General features: G+C 41.5%; 2 protein-coding genes across 2 annotated transcripts; both read left to right on the top strand.

Annotated features, from left to right (window-relative positions):
* The first annotated feature begins 570 nt into the window (after positions 1–570).
* On the top strand, positions 571–5,961 carry LOC118948923. The gene is made up of 6 exons (XM_036973534.1): positions 571–969; positions 1,168–1,286; positions 1,503–1,539; positions 1,671–2,071; positions 3,529–5,834; positions 5,933–5,961. The coding sequence occupies exons 1-6, from the start codon at positions 862–864 to the stop codon at positions 5,959–5,961; spliced, it is 3,000 nt and encodes a 999-aa protein (XP_036829429.1). The 5' UTR covers positions 571–861.
* LOC118948929 lies at positions 5,876–8,158 on the top strand. The gene is made up of 3 exons (XM_036973554.1): positions 5,876–7,168; positions 7,329–7,416; positions 7,758–8,158. Exons 1-3 carry the CDS (start codon positions 5,975–5,977, stop codon positions 7,934–7,936), a joined length of 1,461 nt encoding a protein of 486 aa, XP_036829449.1. The 5' UTR covers positions 5,876–5,974; the 3' UTR covers positions 7,937–8,158.
* Positions 8,159–18,496: the final 10,338 nt, after the last annotated feature.

Genomic DNA, 18,496 nt, shown 5'->3' with positions numbered 1-18,496 from the left:
GCTAGGTAGCTAATTCGCTAACGCGAACTGTTTATCACGTAGCAGCCTATGCTGACTAGCATCGCTAGCAACTAGCTAACATGGATAAAGTCTAGTCGTGGGTCCACAAAATCAAACAAATGGTACTGAACTGATGACAAAATCATGTTTAGAAATTGTAGTAGCTATTTATGTTTTTGTTGTTGTTGTTGCTTAATGACATTGCGAATATCATATTTTTTGTCATTTAACTACCGGTATTTATTTAATCCGGTTTCGGCATGAGAAAAGTATTAATCGCAAATTCCAGCACTAACGGATACCGGGAAAAAGAAATATGAGAACCGGTCACGAATGCGGAGCCACGCCCTAAAATAACATGTGACCACAAGGCGTTTGTGACGCATTCATGCGTTCCAACTTTGTCATAATTGTCTGTAGGTTCTAAATTGCTTATGAGCTTGGCTTCCCTTCAGAAAGTAGCTGATTCTTGTACTTTACAGCTGTATTTTCCTACAGTTACTAATAATACTAGCAACAAAACAGATTTCATTCCTTAAAATGATATTGCCAGATGGAAGAAAATAATAAGGTAGGCCTAAACTGTAATAAGATATACCTTAAAGACTGCTTGTGTTTAATCCTGAATCCAGTTGCCCCTCTTGTACTGGGATAAAACAATAGGCAAGCCATGAACCTTATGGAGGAGTACATGTGTTTTGTAGACACACCTGGGTTCTAGACTGGCTGAGGTAAACATTTTAGGAAAGCCTGGGTTTTTAATATCGAAGTCATTCTAAGGGGTAGGTTTGACAAAGCAAATGAGTGAGTGAGTCTTTGACATGAAGACAGTGGTTAGATTCTGCCATTGGGACTGCTCTGATGTTTCCATTCTCTCCTGGTTATGACCATAGAGCCATGTCCCAGTCTCTAGACCTGCCTGTCTGTGTGATGGATGACCACCTGACCTCTGAAGCTGTCAATGAGATGGTAAGTTGACCTTGTCATTTCAGTGATGCTATCATTGGCAATGTTGACGTACCACAACCATCTCTGTTGTGTTGCAGTTGTTTAATTGGCCCAACGTTGCCAATGCTCCTCCCCTCTTTAACAGTTAATAATTATTTCAGTATTATATGTGCTGTTAATTAAGTTTGATTATTTGCAATATAATTACATTTCTACCAGGAGCAGAGCAATTCTACCAGGAGCAGAGCAACCTCAGTGATGGAAACCACAGAAGAGGGAAAGCTCAACAATGTGGAACATCTGACACTTATGGACTTCCTTCAAAACCTAACTGAGAAGTATGTTCTGTTTTCTTTGGTACTATCACACCTTCAAGGAAATAGGATCAAATTAGAAACTGATCAATCTGTAAAAAATGTTCAGTGCTAGAAAAGTTGTCACATTGCAATTTTGCCAAAACAACTGACACAAAGCACGATCAGGCAAATAATTAAATAAAAACTATTCTGCCACGCATCCTGATATGACAACATTTATAACAATATTGTTTTCAGGCAATGGAGGGGGATTCGTGAGGGCATGTTTGACCCGGTAAGATCATGTTACTGACTATTTAATCAGATTACCATGAAAACTCTGCCTAATGTTTAACCTTGTTCATAAGCTTTTGAAAGACGCACTATGCAACATTTTAAAACACTTCTTCTGTTTCTGGAATACAGCTGACAAAACAACAGCTTGCCGGCTTGTGTCTGAGGATTGTCCAGTTTTTATCGGACAAGCTGATGCAGATCATCATCCCAGGTCTTTACGAACTACTGGGCATCCAAGATGCTGCCTCCTCTCCATTGTCACAGAGATCTCTCACAGCGTCACTCACCAGTCTGTTAGACGATAAGACTAACACCAAGTCCCGCGTGAGATTTACTGAGGCTGGTGTACCTAAGAGGCCAGGCAGTCGAAAGTCTTACAATAGCTTTCGCATCCCGACTCCCTACCCTTCCTCCAACTGTATGGAGCAGGAAGAGGAAGAAGAACAGGAATCACAACTTAAGTTCAAGGAGATTTACCTGACTAAGGGCAGTCTGGGCAGTGGAAGCTACCTGCCCAAGGGGGCCATGAGGTATGTTCTTAAAGGGAAATTTAACAACTTCATATTCATCTCCAGCATCACCATATGTGAAAATTACACATTTCCATGCTTTGTAGTAAAAAAAATATAGAGGGACGTAACTGTTTCCAATAGTGCTGAGAAATTAGTGCTTTTTGAGGTTGGTTTGGTTTCCATTCAAATATTTAAAAAATAATCACGGTTTTGGATTTCAATACTTTTTTTAGACATTGAATGCACTATGGATTATGTGTGTTGAATGCTGTAACAACACATAATAAAACAATGAATAAAAGTCCCATGATGGTAGTGACTGTCCATTACTGTTTATGACTTATCAACCATCATTTACTTTCTCATATAAAATATTTATTTGATGACTTTATTATTTCATTCCAAGTCATCAACTCATCTCTATAGAGCTGCTGCTTATTCTGTCTGACAAAATCACTATTTTAGTAGTTCTTCTAAGTAAATAAGACCTACTTTTATGACCGCTGAACACCAACTGTCAATCACTTAGATCATGTATTTCCAGGTAGAGGATCCTCGCAACGCAACTGCTTTTTATCTCTCTCATGCATTCTCTCCGTCTCAGTCAATGAGGTTTCCGTATCTGCTCCACACAGAGTGGACAAGCAAGTGGGCGTGCAATGGATTATGGGAATTAATTGCCGTATTTTCTGTGCTAAACTATGTAGAATATTGGCCTGTTGGAAACTACAACTCCCTACTACATTGCATAGTTCGTGCTTGATCTGATTTATCTCTACAGAAACTGAGCATCGAGCTCACAGAAGAAGAAAAAAATTAACTATATGGAATTCAAATAATTGAGCCGACGTCGGTCAATTAGTTGTTTAAAAACCGAAAAATAACAAAAATGTTGGTTAAATGCTCAGCTCTAGATTCTAATGACATCATCAGTGTGCATCGTGTGATTTTTAACCAATTATGAGTAGGCATTGCCTGCTAATTGGTTGATGATGTCATAGAAAACACTTATCTTCCTCTTTCTTTTTTACTACAAAACATAGAAATGCCCATTTTTCACATATGCTGATGTTGGGGTGGTGCTGGAGATGATGAATATGAAGTTGAAACATTTAGAAATTTCCCTTTAACATTTCTTCAAACAGCCTTGTATTTATGATTGTCCTTGAAGTTATTAGAAGTTACAGTATTTGAAGTTTATAGCAATTTGGATTTTTGTAGAGGATAGATATTGCCAGGATAGATAGATATCTACAGGCCAGTTTCAATACAAATGACTTATACAAAATACATTTTATTGGGCTTTAGAAATTAAGCAGTTAGGCTGACATCACACTAAGGTTTTTTCTCAGAGAAACAGCAGCGTTTTCCTCATTGTTTTCAATGGTGCAGATGTATTTGACACACTGAATGTGCATCACAGCCTTACATATTATTTGTTTGACTTTGATGATTTCTGCGGTTTTTTTCCCAAGGACTCTAACCTCTCTGTCTGATGTGCAGAAGAAAACAACCAACTCTGAGACGCTACAAGTCCTCTTAGGTGTCTCAGAGGACACCCTTGTCACCTGTGTGCAGGACAGCCTGCAAGGTTCTCTATCCAAACTTGCATGCATGTCCAATTCTCCATCTGGAAGTGCAGGCTCTATGATGCTAACCCCTGCTGTAATGGCAGAGTTGGCTAAAGATGTCAAGTCGGCCTTGTCAGTGGTCGTTAAGAGTGCCTCCGCAAGTCAAACCTCTGTAGTGACACCGGTAAGGGGAGACTCACAGACCAAGGTGACTGAGAGCATGGTGAGAGAGCTGGCTGCTAAACTTGAAAAAGTTGACCAAGAGAGCAAAAGTCTAACAGGGCAAGTCATGACCATGATCTCTGACACAATGGTGGCTTTTGTTGACGAGAACAAACAGAATTTGCTGGAAGATCTGAAGGACAAGATCACGTTTTTGGCATCGCATGTTGGCTTCATTGAGGATCTTGATGCCCTGATAAGGAAATACGAGACCAGCTACAATATTGGTGAATCTGGTTCCTCCTGCACGCTCACATCTAAGAGCATCCAAAAACTCTCCAGCCGGGAGTTTCAAACATCAGCAATACAAGCAGTGAGTGGAGTTCTTGACAAAAAAGTCAGTAGTTTGAGCTTTCCTAGTTCAGTCATTCAGTCTGAGTTAACAGGTGCTGTATCAGGTCAAACATTGTCTGGCATTGTAAAGACAGAGTCAATTCACCCAGTGGGCTCAGCAGCGTCAGTAGTTGTTAAGACTTTCGTGTCAGATATGAAGTCCTTGGCTGAATCTGAAGAGAGTCCCCAACAGAAGAGTGCCTGGTCTGCTGCTGTTCACATTTACCACAGCATCCAAAACAACTTGAAAGATTATTTCAGCAAGCTTCAGCGATGTGCCTTAAAGAGCATTGTCACATCTGATGATAACATCACAAATGCTGAGTTTAAGGAGACAGTTCCACTTCCTTGCTTAGACATGACGTATAGGCCCAGTAAGAGTGAGCCTCAGTTGCCAGAGTCCACTGGTGAAGTTACTTTACAAAGAGGCCTAAGTGAGTGCTCAAAACTTCTTTGGGCAAAAACTGAGTCAGAAGAAAGCAAGCTCCTTCTGACAACTTGCACCAAAGAAGTCATCTCAGAGCTTCTGGTCGTGTACAACACTGAGGTGTCAAAGGAGGACCCCCTGTACACTGTTGGAGAAAAAGGATCAGGCTTCTCTATTGAGAGAGAGAAATTTGTAGAGGGTGTTCTGGCTCAGCTTGGGGATATTGCCCATTCCAGGGCCTCATCACCAATAGTATGTGAGTTCCCCTGTCAAATTGAGGACAGCAGAAGTAAGGCCACAGCTTCTTTGACTAGTCTGTTAGATTGTATTAGAAAACTCTCAAGTGAGGAATTTAAGAGAAATGCCACTCAAGCAGTGAGTGAGTTCCTAGTTAAAAAGTCCTCCAGTAGCTTAACTAGTGCACAGCCTGCTTATTCTGTAGCATCCAGGTATTGTTCCATTCAAAACCAGTACACATGGTCAAAGGATATTTGTGCGGATTCTGCTGCCTTTGGCATCATTGAAACATTTGTGGAAGACCTGCAGAGCTCGGCGCAACCTGCAGAAGTAGAGGAGAGAGAACCTGACCTCCAGGAAAATGCACAAAAGCTACAGAGCAGGATCTGGTCTGCTACCACTAGTTTATATAACAATATTCAGAAGACATTAAAGGACTTCATCATTCATCAGCGGAGGTCAGACATGCTGAGCAGAATGTCTAGTCATATACCCACAGAGGACTCTGGACATCTTGGGACTAAGGAGCACATTTGTTTGGCAAGCCAGGACTTGAGGCAAGCTAGTAAGAGTGTGCCTCACTTGCACAGTTTGAACCTTGAAGTGGCTCTACACAGGGGTGTCAGCGAGAGTTCAAAACTTCTCTGGACTGAAACAGACGAGGCTCTACTGACCAATAGTACCAAAGAGGTCATTTCAACAATCTTGACCTCATGCGAAGATCAGGCATCAAATGCACCTTGCTTCTCCACAGTAGAAAAGAAAATATCTGATATGTCCCTTGAGGTCAACATATTGGTAGGTGGTGTTCTGTCTCAGCTGAAGGACATCTCCTTGTCAAGGTCCCCAACACCATGTGAAGACATGTTTGAACGTCTCCAAGGTTCTCCTGAGCGAACCTCTCCAGTAAGTCTAGATTGCAGCACGGCTGCCTCCAAAGGCATTGCATCTTCCCACAGTCTTTCTACGAAGAGCCTCCAAAAACTCTCTAGTCATGAGTTCCAAACTAAAGCTGAGAAAGGAGTGAGTGATGTCATCTCTAGATCATTTAACATTGTGGAGGACGGTACAACAGATAAGTACCTCCAGTCTGTATCTACATCCACCACATCTACTGATATTATACAAACCATGGTGAAAGACCAGCAGGAGCTCACCCAGACCACCCAATCATCTGACATGGTATCTGGAACCTCCCTGCTCACCACTGGACAGGTTTCTGAGAAAAGAATCTGGTCTGTTGCTCGTAAAATCTACTACAGTCTGCAAAGTAAGATTACGGAGTTTCTCAGAAAAGATCTTCAAAGATCAGACACAACACTTGGTTCAATCCAAATATTTACATATCAAAGCAGTCTTGCTTCACAAAGAGCAAGTCTCTGCCATCTTGAGGTCAACCAGAGCAGTGTTACACCTGGTGGAAACGATGCCTGTGTGGACATTCCGCACAAATTACTACCTAAAACCACTGAGCTCTCAGGATCCATGCTGGAGGATATTGGCACGATCCGTTGTAGGAGTGCTGACAGCCAAAATACAAGAAATACCTCTTCTTCACGCTCTTCTATCTCTCTAACACCTACTTCAAAATTAAGGCAGTCGAAATGGCACTTTGCTTTACCCGGGACTCCCATCCCCACTGAGTTTCCTGCTCAGATTGACTTTCCCATTGTTAGAAACACAATCATTGAGGACTTCTTTCACACAGAGGACTTACTTCCTGTAACCTTTGTGGACAAAGTCAGGCAAGCTGCTGGGGTGGTAGTGGACATTATGGTGGAAAGTGTTGAGAACACACAGGAAAATGGACAGGGTGCTTCACATCTTGACGACCTCCGATCTGCTGTTAGGAAATTGAGAAAAATCATTTCCACTTGGACCATCCACATTTTCAGCCATGAATTGGTGGATAAAGTGATAGCCCTTCAGGACAGCCACAGCACTCCACAGGTCTTAACATTGGAAGCAGCCAAAAGTGCTTCAGACTCCATTCTTTCAAGGCTGAAATGGGGAAATGAACAATGTGCCATATCCAAGGAGCTCTCCTCTCAGCTTCTCCAGATATTTGCTGAAGAGACAGTGAAGTGCTTCCTGAGACAGTGGTCAGATGAGTATGAAAACATAAACTTTGATGTTTCAGTCCAGAACGATCCAAAGACTTCTACTTGCATGGTCATTCTTCAAATGATCACCAAAGCCACTGCTAAATGTTATTTTGAGTCCGCTACCAGCGTGGCCACCAGTGACATTGTAGAAGGCGTGTTTGATTTGGAAAGGGATACCATCAGCAGTACTGGAGAGCAGGTCCTCACCTTTAACACAAAGGTATAGTACACATACATCTTTCATGAATAACACTGCTGTTGACCTTTTATATGATTCTTTGTGTCATGGCATTGCACTGGTTCTTTGCAGTTGATATGCTGTACTTTAAGATACCGAAAAAATTTAAGTTTGTTTTAATGTGCCTTTTCCCACCAACCAGGGTTCCAAGAATGTTAGTAAGAACCTCTGTCCTCAAGAGTCTCTGGAGTACCAGCCTCAGAACATTTCCCCTACTGTGTACTTTACAGGTAAGCCCTGCTGCTGTTTAGGCTGCTGCTCAGTCAAGACTGAGACATTATCCCTTTACCATTCCACTAATTCATTTGGAAAGACATTGTACTCCTCTGAGTTGTTACCTATGACATACTGTACTGTGGGCTGGGTGGTAGCCTAGTGGGTTAAGAGGTTGGGCCAGTAACCGATAGGTTGCTGGTTCAGAATCCCTGAGTTCACGAGGCAAAATCTGTCAATGTGCTCTTGAGCAAGGCACTTAATCCTAATTGCTCCTTGTAAGTCTCTCTGGATAAGAGTGTCTGATAAATGAGTAAAAATGTAAATTGATGGCATGCTGGATGGTCTTTCGTTGCAGAGACGATGACAACATCTCATGGCTCCTTTTCTCCAGAGGGAATTTATGATATCGCATCGTCCTTCCCACTTGAAGAGAAGAGTCGCAAACCCTCCCTTTTCACCAGATTGTCTAGATCCATCACGAAAGGCTTTCTCAGCACATTCAAATCTTCAAGGAAAACCAAATTATTTAAATAAATTCCTCATTATAAACAACGAGAGCATTCATTTGTTCAGATGAGAATCTAATCGTATTGGTCACATACGCCGAAAACAACTGTGAGATGCTTTATTACGAGCCCATTCCCAACAATGCAGAGTTAAAAAGTAAGAAAATATTTTCTAAATAGTAACACAATAACAATAACAAGGCTATATACAAGGAGTACCAGTACCGAGTCAATGTGCGAGGTAGTTGAGGTAATACAGTATGTACATGTAGGTAAGGGTAAAAGTGACTAGGCAATCAGGATGGATAATAAACACAGTAGCAGCAGCTAGTGTGAAAGTCGGTCAGTGTCACAGTGAATGTGTGGGTAGAGTGTAGTGAGTGTGCATTGAGCCAATTCAAGAGAGTCAGTGGAAAACAATTAGAAAAATACATCAATAACAAAGGGGGTCAATGCAAATAGTGCAGGTGGCCATTTAATTAACGTTCATCAGTCTGATGACTTGGGGGTAGAAGCTGTTCAGCAGTCTAATGACTTGGGGGTAGAAGCTGTTCAGCAGTCTTATGGCTTGGGGGTAGAAGCTGTTCAGCAGTCTTATGGCTTGGGGGTAGAAGCTGTTCAGCAGTCTAATGGCTTGGGGATAGAAGCTGTTCAGCAGTCTAATGACTTGGGGGTAGAAGCTGTTCAGCAGTCTTATGGCTTGGGGGTAGAAGCTGTTCAGCAGTCTTATGGCTTGGGGGTAGAAGCTGTTCAGCAGTCTTATGGCTTGGGGGTAGAAGCTGTTAAAACCTGTTGAGGATATGGCAGACATACGCCCCCTTTGGAGAGATTGGGTACCCCTAGTAAACTGGAAAAAAAATCTTTCAAAAATTGTTAATATATGCAAATAAAAATTATTATTGGATAGAAAACACTCTAAAGATTCTAAAACCGTTGGAATTATGTCTGTAAGTATAGCAGAACTCACAGGGCAGGCATTCTTCCAAACTAGTTTCTGTGGCCATGAAAGTTGGAGCAACTTTGACGTCATGCCCCCACCCTTCCCAACCAGCTATGATTCTGGGGACACTTTCTATCTCTTCCGCTAGATGTCCTCTTTCATTAGAGCTTCAAACCGTTCAAATCGCGCGAGAATTGACCCTATGGGAGTGAAATGAGTGCGTGCCACGAGAGAATAGGCTGTGCGTATGGGCGCGAATTGGTCACAGTCATTCCTTTGTTTCCAGCACTGAAGAGAAGGGCAGACGATGGGCGATTGAATTGAAGTTTGTTTTGCACGTCTAAAACATCATAAAGCTTGCTTCTGCACTTAGTTTGACCTGTTTAGTCGACATATAATGTGTAATTTTGAAGTTTTGATGCGCAACTTATCCGGACCAGAGGACGTTTTGGGTGCATTTCAGCTGATGTTATTAGCAGTAGCTAATACAAAGACGCAAGACTTGAAACCAAACGATGTATTGGGTAAGTATGAAGCCTTCCAGAACATTCTGAACGAAGACCATCGAAGGTAAGGGAATATTTATGCTTAAATCTGTGTTTCTGTTGACTCCAACATTACGTGGAAATGTAGCTTGGAACTGAGCGCTGTCTCACAATATGGAATAGTGTGCGATTTCTGTAACGTTAAAAATAAATCTAACACAGCGGTTGCATAAAGAAGCAGTGTATCTTTCTAACTATATGTAGAACATGTATATTTAGTCAAAGTTTATGATGTCTATTTTACGTTATCTTGCCGCGCTACATAGATTTCCTGCGGGCGTTTTTGAGTAATTTCTGAAGGTGAACTCACTGTAAATGGACATTTATGGATATAAATGGCATATTATTGAAAAAAAAAAATATGTACTGTGTAATATGTCATATTACTGTCATCTGATGAAGATTTTCAAAAGGTTAGTGAGCGATTTATTTTTTAATCCTGCGTTTGTTGATTGCATGTTTTGGCTATTGAAATGAGCTGTGTCTGGTGGTGGTTTTACATATATATGTGCTATGTTTTCGCCGTAAAACATTTTAGAAATCTGACTTGCTGGCTAAATGAACAAGATGTTTATCTTTCATTTGAGCTATTGGACTTGTTAATGTGTGGAGGTTAAATATTTTTAAGAATATTTTTGCGTTCCATGCGCCACCGTTCCAGCTGCACGTGGGAGGGTTGATTCCCAATTGGGAACCAGTATCGTAGACAGGTTAAGGAGCCTTTTGTCCCAGACTTGGTGCTCTCGTATCGCTTGCCGTGTGGTAGCAGAGTGAACAGTCTATGACTTGGGTGGTTGGAGCCTTTTGACAATCATTTACATACCACTTATTTTATTTTTATTTGATTTGATGTCATATTGTAAAAGTATGTATCTGTTTTGCTGAAAATATGATTTTGAAAACAATGAATGTCTACAAGTGCTTCATAAAACAGTTATTTATTTTTGTATTTTCAAAAGACAGCAAATAGCCAATCAAGTATCAACATAAGTGAAATGAAAGACAGATTTAATTTTCAGTGAATAATTGTCTTGTCCAGTGAGCAACTCAATGACAGCGATTCAATGACATCATTAGATCACCTCCAAGAAGCATCTTCAACGTTCACCTGACAACCCATTGGATAAGACACATACACTAACCAAGTGTTTCTTACCTGTCAAGAAGGTTGAGATCAGAATATAAGGTCCATAAACAAACTGAAAATGGCATACTGAAGATGGAGTCAAAAGGAACTCAGCCTTTCACCCTTTTCATAGCAATGGAATATGTGACACGGTTCGTTATAGTTCATGTTTTCTACAAAAAATGATAAAAGGCTGATTCCATTATCCAGTTTTTAAAAAAACATTTTTTTAAATCGACAGAACTACCGTCCTTGGGTGTTCCTGAGCTCACAGTAAAAGGTTAAACTAGACATGTTATTGTGAGTTCTGGAGGCAGCAGATGCTGTTGGTGGTCGATCAAGGGCACTTCCTGTCTACGCACTGCTTCCCGCCCTCTTCGAACTCCTGTTTTGAGATCCACATTTGCTGGAAAGTTCCCTAGAGTAAGACAACATGATGCTTATCAGTACAAATCCCAAACAATACAACCACCATCATTGATGAAGTGCATTAGGTCAAAGTAGTAGGTTATTATCAAACTATTTCAAAACAGGCCAACACACAAATCCCAAAACAAATAGACAAATCATAGTGTGGAAGTGACCAGAAGCATTGCAATACAGTATAAGTATATATCAATGGAGGCTGCTGAGGCTGCTGAGCTGCTCAGTGGAGGCTGCTGAGCTGCTCAGTGGAGGCTGCTGAGCTGCTCAGTGGAGGCTGCTGAGCTGCTCAGTGGAGGCTGCTGCCTCTCTGTGGTGAGAGCACTAACACACTGAACATGATGGACAAGGATGCTCCATATAGCCATCCATCAGTGTCCAGGCACAGCCTGGGTGTATGTGTTACGGTGCGTGAATGAGGACCCAAAAGCGAATTAATGTAAACAGAGCTTCTTTAATAACCAAACATAGGTAGGCTCAGATGGACCGGCAGATTCCGACAGGACAGGACAAGGTTGCAGCAAACATGACGATAGTCTGGTTCAGGCATGACTAACACAAACAAGAATCCGACAAAGACAGGAGCAGAAACAGAGAGAGATATAGGGACCTAATCAGAGGGAAAAAGGGAACAGGTGGGAAAAGGGGTGAATGAGGTAGTCAGAGAAGACAAGGAACAGCTGGGGGAAAGAGGGACAGAAACGGTAACCTAGTACGACCAGCAGAGGGAGACAGGGTGAAAGGAAAGGACAGAAAGACACAACATGACAATACATGACAGTATGTAATACAATATGACCAGATATGGTTTGATATCTCTTCTGAAACTGGGGTGGGGTTATTGAGTTCAGGGTTGTGTAATGGTTGCTTCCATGTCAGTCCTCAAAGATGAAATTGCGTAGAATCGAATGAATCACATCCAATGATTTCCCGTTTTGGACATTGTTTTGAAAATGATTCTCCATAGCTGCCATACCTTTGATGTCATAACCTGTTACAGAATTCCCCTTCCTTATTATAAACTCTGATTAAAACTATGGAGTTCATTGGCCTACAACACATGTGTGTATTTGCCCTTAAAATGATATTGCTAGATGGAAGAAAATAATAAGATAGGCCTAAACTGTAATAAGATGTACTTGAAAGATACTATAAATAGCAGGAGACATACCTGGGTTGTAGACTGGTATTTAGGGCAAGCATTTTAGGATTATACATATGGTTAGTGTCAACTTCTACTTACACGTTAAAGCTCAGCCATGTTGCTACATGTTTACTCATTGACTTCAAGTAGAGCATTGTTTGTGAATCTGAATAAAAGCCTAATAAAAGTGTATTGCCCCCAGCTTTGGCAGCACTGCTACACTGCTTTTTTGGGCTAAAGGTGTTTGTGACACGTGCATGTGTTCCAATGATGTCATAATTGTCTGTAGGTTCTATGTTGCCTATCAACTTGGCTGTCCTTCAGAAAGTAGATAATACTTGTATTTTCAAACTATTAATAAAAATACTAGCAACAAAACAAACTAAATAGATTTAATCCATTAATATGATATTGCCAGATGGAAGAAAATAACAAGGTAGGCCTAAACTGTAATAAGATATATCTCATAGACTGCTTCAGTGCATTTGGAAAGTATTCAGACCCCTTGACTTTTTACACATTTAATTTTTTACATTACAGCCTTATTCTAAAATGGATTACATACAACATTTTCCTCATCAATCTACACACAATATCCTATAATGACAAAGCAAAAACAGTTTTTTAGACATTTTTGCAATTTAAAATGGAAAAAAACAGAAATGCCTTATTTACATAAGTATTCAAACCCTTTGCTATGAGACTCGAAATTGAGCACCGGTGCATCCTGTTTCCCTTGATCATCCTTGAGGTATTTCTACAACATGATTGGAGTCCACCTGTGGTAAATTCAATTGATTGGACATGATTTGGAAAGGCACATACCTAAAGTCCCACAGTTGACAGTGCAAAAATCTATTTTAATTCCAGGTTATAAGGCAACAAAATAGGGAAAATGCCAAGGGGGGTGAATACTTTCGCAAGCCACTGTAAATGGTTCAGTTCACATAAACAGTCATTATTTTCAGTTTGAGAGATCATCCCGGGCTTTGCCCCGTCTGCTGTAGCTGAGATGTCCCTGGAGGACATAGAACAACAAGACTATGATGTTTCTGACACTGAGACAGTCAGGTAAGGCCACTTACACTCAGTCCAGTTAGATATTTGTGTGGAGATTAAGAGAGACAGACTAATAAGAAAGAACTTGTTATGGGGCAGGTCAGGCGTCATTCATGGAGTCATTTGTAGGGTCAAGTCTTTGACATGAAGACAGTGGTTAGATTCTGCCATTGGGACTGCTCTGATGTTTCCATTCTCTCCTGGTTATGACCATAGAGCCTTGTCCCAGTCTCTAGACCTGCCTGTCTGTGTGATGGATGACCACCTGACCTCTGAAGCTGTCAATGAGATGGTAAGTTGACCTTGTCATTTCATATTACAACATTAATCCAATAAAATGTTATAGTGATGCTATCATTGGCAATGTTGACGTACCACAACCATCTCTGTTGTGTTTCAGTTGTTTAAATTTGTCCAACGTTGCCAATGCTCCTCCACTCTCTAACGGTTCATAAGTTCTTTCAGTATGATATTTGTTGTATATGTTAAGTTTGACTCTGTTGGTGCCATTATTTGAGACTCATAATGTTTATTTCTACCAGAAGCAAAGCAGCACTGTGGAAACCACAGAAGAAGAGAGCCTCAACAGTGCGAAAAATCTTGAGTCTTTTTCACTGATTATCAACTTCCTGCAGAACCTAACTGAGGAGTATGTTCTATTTTCTTTGGTACAGTACTACTATCAAACCTGTAAAGGATTGTATGAAAGCAGATTCATCAACTACATTTCCATTGCGGAAAAAGTTACATCACACTACAATGTTGTCAAAACAATTGCTACAAAGCATGTGTAAAATACTGTCTAATCTGATGACTCTACTGACCGACATTTCTGACAATATTAATACTATTAATATGAATAATTCATATTAATCATTTTCAGGCAATGGAGTAGGATTCGTAATGGCATTTCTGACCCGGTAAGATCTGAAAGCTTATTTAGAATACAATGATCACTGAATGTTTAGCCTTGTTCATAAGCTTTTGAAAGACGCACTATGCAACATTTTAAAACACTTCTTCTGTTTCTGGAATACAGCTGACAAAACAACAGCTTGCCGGCTTGTGTCTGAGGATTGTCCAGTTTTTATCGGACAAGCTGATGCAGATCATCATCCCAGGTCTTTACGAACTACTGGGCATCCAAGATGCTGCCTCCTCTCCATTGTCACAGAGATCTCTCACAGCGTCACTCACCAGTCTGTTAGACGATAAGACTAACACCAAGTCCCGCGTGAGATTTACTGAGGCTGGTGTACCTAAGAGGCCAGGCAGTCGAAAGTCTTACAATAGCTTTCGCATCCCGACTCCCTACCCTTCCTCCAACTGTATGGATCAGGAAGAGGAAGAAGAGCAGGAATCACAACAACCTAAGTTCAAGGAGATGTACCTGACTAAGGAGATGGGCAGTCTGGGCAGTGGAAGCTACTGCCCAAAACCATTGCCCAAGCCAGTCATGAGGTATGTCTGTAACCATTCTTCAATACTGCCTTTTATTTATGATTGTCCTTCAACAGTATTTGATGTTTATAGCAATTTCACTTTTTTTTTTAGAGGATAGATATGGCCATATAAAGTTGAATTCGGAGTTTACATACACCTTAGCCAAGTACATTTAAACTCAGTTTTTCACAATTCCTGACATTTAATCCTAGTAAAATGTCCCTGTTTTAGGTCAGTTAAAATCACCACTTTATTTTAAGAATGTGAAATGTCAGAATAATAGAAGAAGAAAGAATAATTTATTTCAGCTTTTATTTCTTTCTTCACATTCCCAGTGGGTCAGAAGTTTACATACACTCAAATAGTATTTGGTAGCATTGCCTATAAATTGTTTAACTTGGGTCAAATGTTTTGGGTAGCCTTCCACAAGCTTCCCACAATAAGTTGGGAGAATTTTCGCCCATTCCTCCTGACAGAGCTGGTATGACTGAGTCAGGTTTGTAGGCCTCCTTGCTTGCACAAGCTTTTTCAGTTCTGCCCACAAATGTTCTATAGGATTGAGGTCAGGGCTTTGTGTTGGCCACTCCAATACCTTGACTTTGTTGTTCTTAAGTCATTTTGCCACAACTTTGGAAGTATGCTTGGGGTCATGTCCATTTGGAAGACCCATTTGCGACCAAGCTTTAACTTCCTGACTGAAGTCTTGAGATGTTGCTTCAATATATCCACATAATTTTCCAGCCTCATGATGCTATCTATTTTGTGAAGTGCACTAGACCCTCCTGCAGCAAAGCACCCCCACAACATGATTCTGCTACCCCCGTGCTTCACGGTTGGGAGGTGTTCTTTAGCTTGCAAGCGTCACCCTTTTTCCTCCAAACATAATGATGGTCATTATGCCCAAACAGTTCTATTTTGGTTTCATCAGACCAGAGGACATTTCTCCAAAAAGTACGATCTTTGTCCCCATGTGCAGTTGCAAACCGTAGTCTGGGTTTTTTATGGCGGCTTCCGGAGCAGTGGCTTCTTCCCTGCTGAGCGGCCTTTCAGGTAATGTCGATATAGGACTCGTTTTACTGTGGATATAGATACTTTTGTACCTGTTTCCTCCAGCATCTTCACACGGTCCATTGCTGGATTGATTTGCACTTTTCGCACCCAAGTACGTTCATCTCTAGGAGACAAAACGCGTCTCCTTCCTGAGTGGTATGACGGCTGCGTGGTCCCATGGTGTTTATACTTGCGTACTATTGTTTGTACAGATGAACGTGGTACCTTCAGCCATTTGGAAATTGCTCCCAAGGATGAACCAATTCTTTTTCTGAGGTCTTGGCGGATTTCTTTTGATTTTCTCATGATGTCAAGTGAAGAGGCACTGAGTTTGAAGGTTGGCCTTGAAATACATCCACAGACCCAAATGATGTCAATTAGCCTAACATAAGCTTCTAAAGCCATGACATCCTTTTCTGGAATTTTCCAAGCTGTTTAAAGGCTTTAAAGGCTTTTCTCATTTATCTTTCTGTAATGAAAAGAACTATAGAAGTTGAATAAATTATTATTTTTTATCATTAGATGTGGTTGACACACCTCCACCAGAGCAACGTTCCTCACAGCATTACATATTATTTGTTTGACTGTGATGATTTCTGTTTTTTTTTTTCAAGAACCTCTCTGTCTGATGTGCAGAAGAAGACAACCAACTCTGACTTGCTACAAGTCCTCTTAGGTGTCTCAGAGGACACCCTCGTCACCTGTGTGCAGGACAGCCTGCAAGGTTCTCTCTCCAAACTTGCATGCATGTCCAATTCTCCATCTGGAAGTGCAGGCTCTATGATGCTAACCCCTGCTGTAATGGCAGAGTTGGCTAAAGATGTCAAGTCGGCCTTATCAGTGGTCGTTAAGAGTGCCTCCGCAAGTCAAACCTCTCTAGTGACACCGGTAAGGGGAGACTCACAGACCAAGATGACTGAGAGCATGGTGAGAGAGCTGGCTGCTAAACTTGAAAAAGTTGACCAGGAGAGCAAGAGTCTAACAGGGCAAGTCATGACCACCATCTCTGACACAATGGTGGCTTTTGTTGACGAGAACGAACAGAATTTGCTGGAAGATCTGAAGGACAAGATCACGTTTTTGGCATCGCATGTTGGCTTCATTGAGGATCTTGATGCCCTGATAAGGAAATACGAGAGCAGCTACAATATTAGTGAATCTGGTTCCTCCTGCACGCTCACATCTAAGAGCATCCAAAAACTCTCTAGCCGGGAGTTTCAAACATCAGCAATACAAGCAGTGAGTGGAGTTCTTCACAAAAAAGTCAGTAGTTTGAGCTTTCCTAGTTCAGTCGTTCAGTCTGAGTTAACAGGTGCTGTGTCAGGTCAAACATTGTCTGGCATTGTAAAGACAGAGTCAATTCACCCAGTGGGCTCAGCAGCGTCAATAGTTGTTAAGACTTTCGTGTCAGATATGAAGTCCTTGGCTGAATCTGAAGAGAGTCCCCAACAGAAGAGTGCCTGGTCTGCTGCTGTTCACATTTACCACAGCATCCAAAACAACTTGAAAGATTATTTCGGCAAGCTTCAGCGATGTGCCTTAAAGAGCATTGTCACATCTGATGATAACATCACAAATGCTGAGTTTAAGGAGACAGTTCCACTTCCTTGCTTAGACATGAAATATAGGCCCAGTAAGAGTGAGCCTCAGTTGCCAGAGTCCACTGGTGCAGTTACTTTACAAAGAGGCCTAAGTGAGAGCTCAAAACTTCTTTGGGCAAAAACAGAGTCAGAAGAAAGCAAGCTCCTTCTGACAACTTGCACCAAAGAAGTCATCTCAGAGCTTCTGGTCTTGTACAACACTGAGATGTCAAAGGAGGACCCCCTGTACACTGTTGGAGAAAAAGGATCAGGCTTCTCTATTGAGAGAGAGAAATTTGTAGAGGGTGTTCTGGCTCAGCTTGGGGATATTGCCCATTCCAGGGCCTCATCACCAATAGTATGTGAGTTCCCCTGTCAAATTGAGGACAGCAGAAGTAAGGCCACAGCTTCTTTGACCAGTCTGTTAGATTGTATTAGAAAACTCTCAAGTGAGGAATTTAAGAGAAATGCCACTCAAGCAGTGAGTGAGTTCCTAGTTAAAAAGTCCACCAGTAGCTTAACTAGTGCACAGCCTGCTTATTCTGTAGCATCCAGGTCTTGTTCCATACAAAACCAGTACACATGGTCAAAGGATATTTGTGCGGATTCTGCTGCCTTTGGCATCATTGAAACATTTGTGGAAGACCTGCAGAGCTTGGCGCAACCTGTAGAAGTAGAGGAGAGAGAACCTGACCTCCAGGAAAATGCACAAAAGCTACAGAGCAGGATCTGGTCTGCTACCTCTAGTTTATATAACAATATTCAGAAGACATTAAAGGACTTCATCATTCATCAGCGGAGGTCAGACATGCTGAGCAGAATGTCTAGTCATATACCCACAGAGGACTCTGGACATCTTGAGACTAAGGAGCACATTTGTTTGGCAAGCCAGGACTTGAGGCAAGCTAGTAAGAGTGTGCCTCACTTGCACAGTTTGAACCTTGAAGTGTCTCTACACAGGGGTGTCAGCGAGAGTTCAAAACTTCTCTGGACTGAAACAGACGAGGCTCTACTGACCAATAGTACCAAAGAGGTCATTTCAACCATCTTGACCTCATGCGAGGATCAGGCATCAAATGCACCTTGCTTCTCCACAGTAGGAAAGAAAATATCTGATATGTCCCTTGAGGTCAACATGTTGGTAGGTGGTGTTCTGTCTCAGCTGAAGGACATCTCCTTGTCAAGGTCCCCAACACCATGTGAAGACATGTTTGAACGTCTCCAAGGTTCTCCTGAGCGAACCTCTCCAGTAAGTCTAAATTGCAGCACTGCTGCCTC

The sequence above is a fragment of the Oncorhynchus mykiss genome, unplaced genomic scaffold (genome assembly GCF_013265735.2).
Source record: "Oncorhynchus mykiss isolate Arlee unplaced genomic scaffold, USDA_OmykA_1.1 un_scaffold_266, whole genome shotgun sequence".
Taxonomy (NCBI): domain Eukaryota; kingdom Metazoa; phylum Chordata; class Actinopteri; order Salmoniformes; family Salmonidae; genus Oncorhynchus; species Oncorhynchus mykiss.
This window is presented reverse-complemented; position numbering and strand designations above follow the sequence as displayed.

Bases quoted from the DNA above. Each gene is read 5' to 3' on its own strand.
- LOC118948929 (XM_036973554.1), top strand. From the start codon at position 5,975: ATGGTGAAAGACCAGCAGGAGCTCACCCAGACCACCCAATCATCTGAC. The intron at 7,169-7,328 runs GTATAGTACACA...CCCACCAACCAG, and splicing joins TCCTCACCTTTAACACAAAG to GGTTCCAAGAATGTTAGTAA. The intron at 7,417-7,757 runs GTAAGCCCTGCT...CTTTCGTTGCAG, and splicing joins CCCTACTGTGTACTTTACAG to AGACGATGACAACATCTCAT.
- LOC118948923 (XM_036973534.1), top strand. From the start codon at position 862: ATGTTTCCATTCTCTCCTGGTTATGACCATAGAGCCATGTCCCAGTCT. The intron at 2,072-3,528 runs GTATGTTCTTAA...TTTTTTCCCAAG, and splicing joins CTGCCCAAGGGGGCCATGAG to GACTCTAACCTCTCTGTCTG. The intron at 5,835-5,932 runs GTCATGAGTTCC...AAGTACCTCCAG, and splicing joins GAGCCTCCAAAAACTCTCTA to TCTGTATCTACATCCACCAC.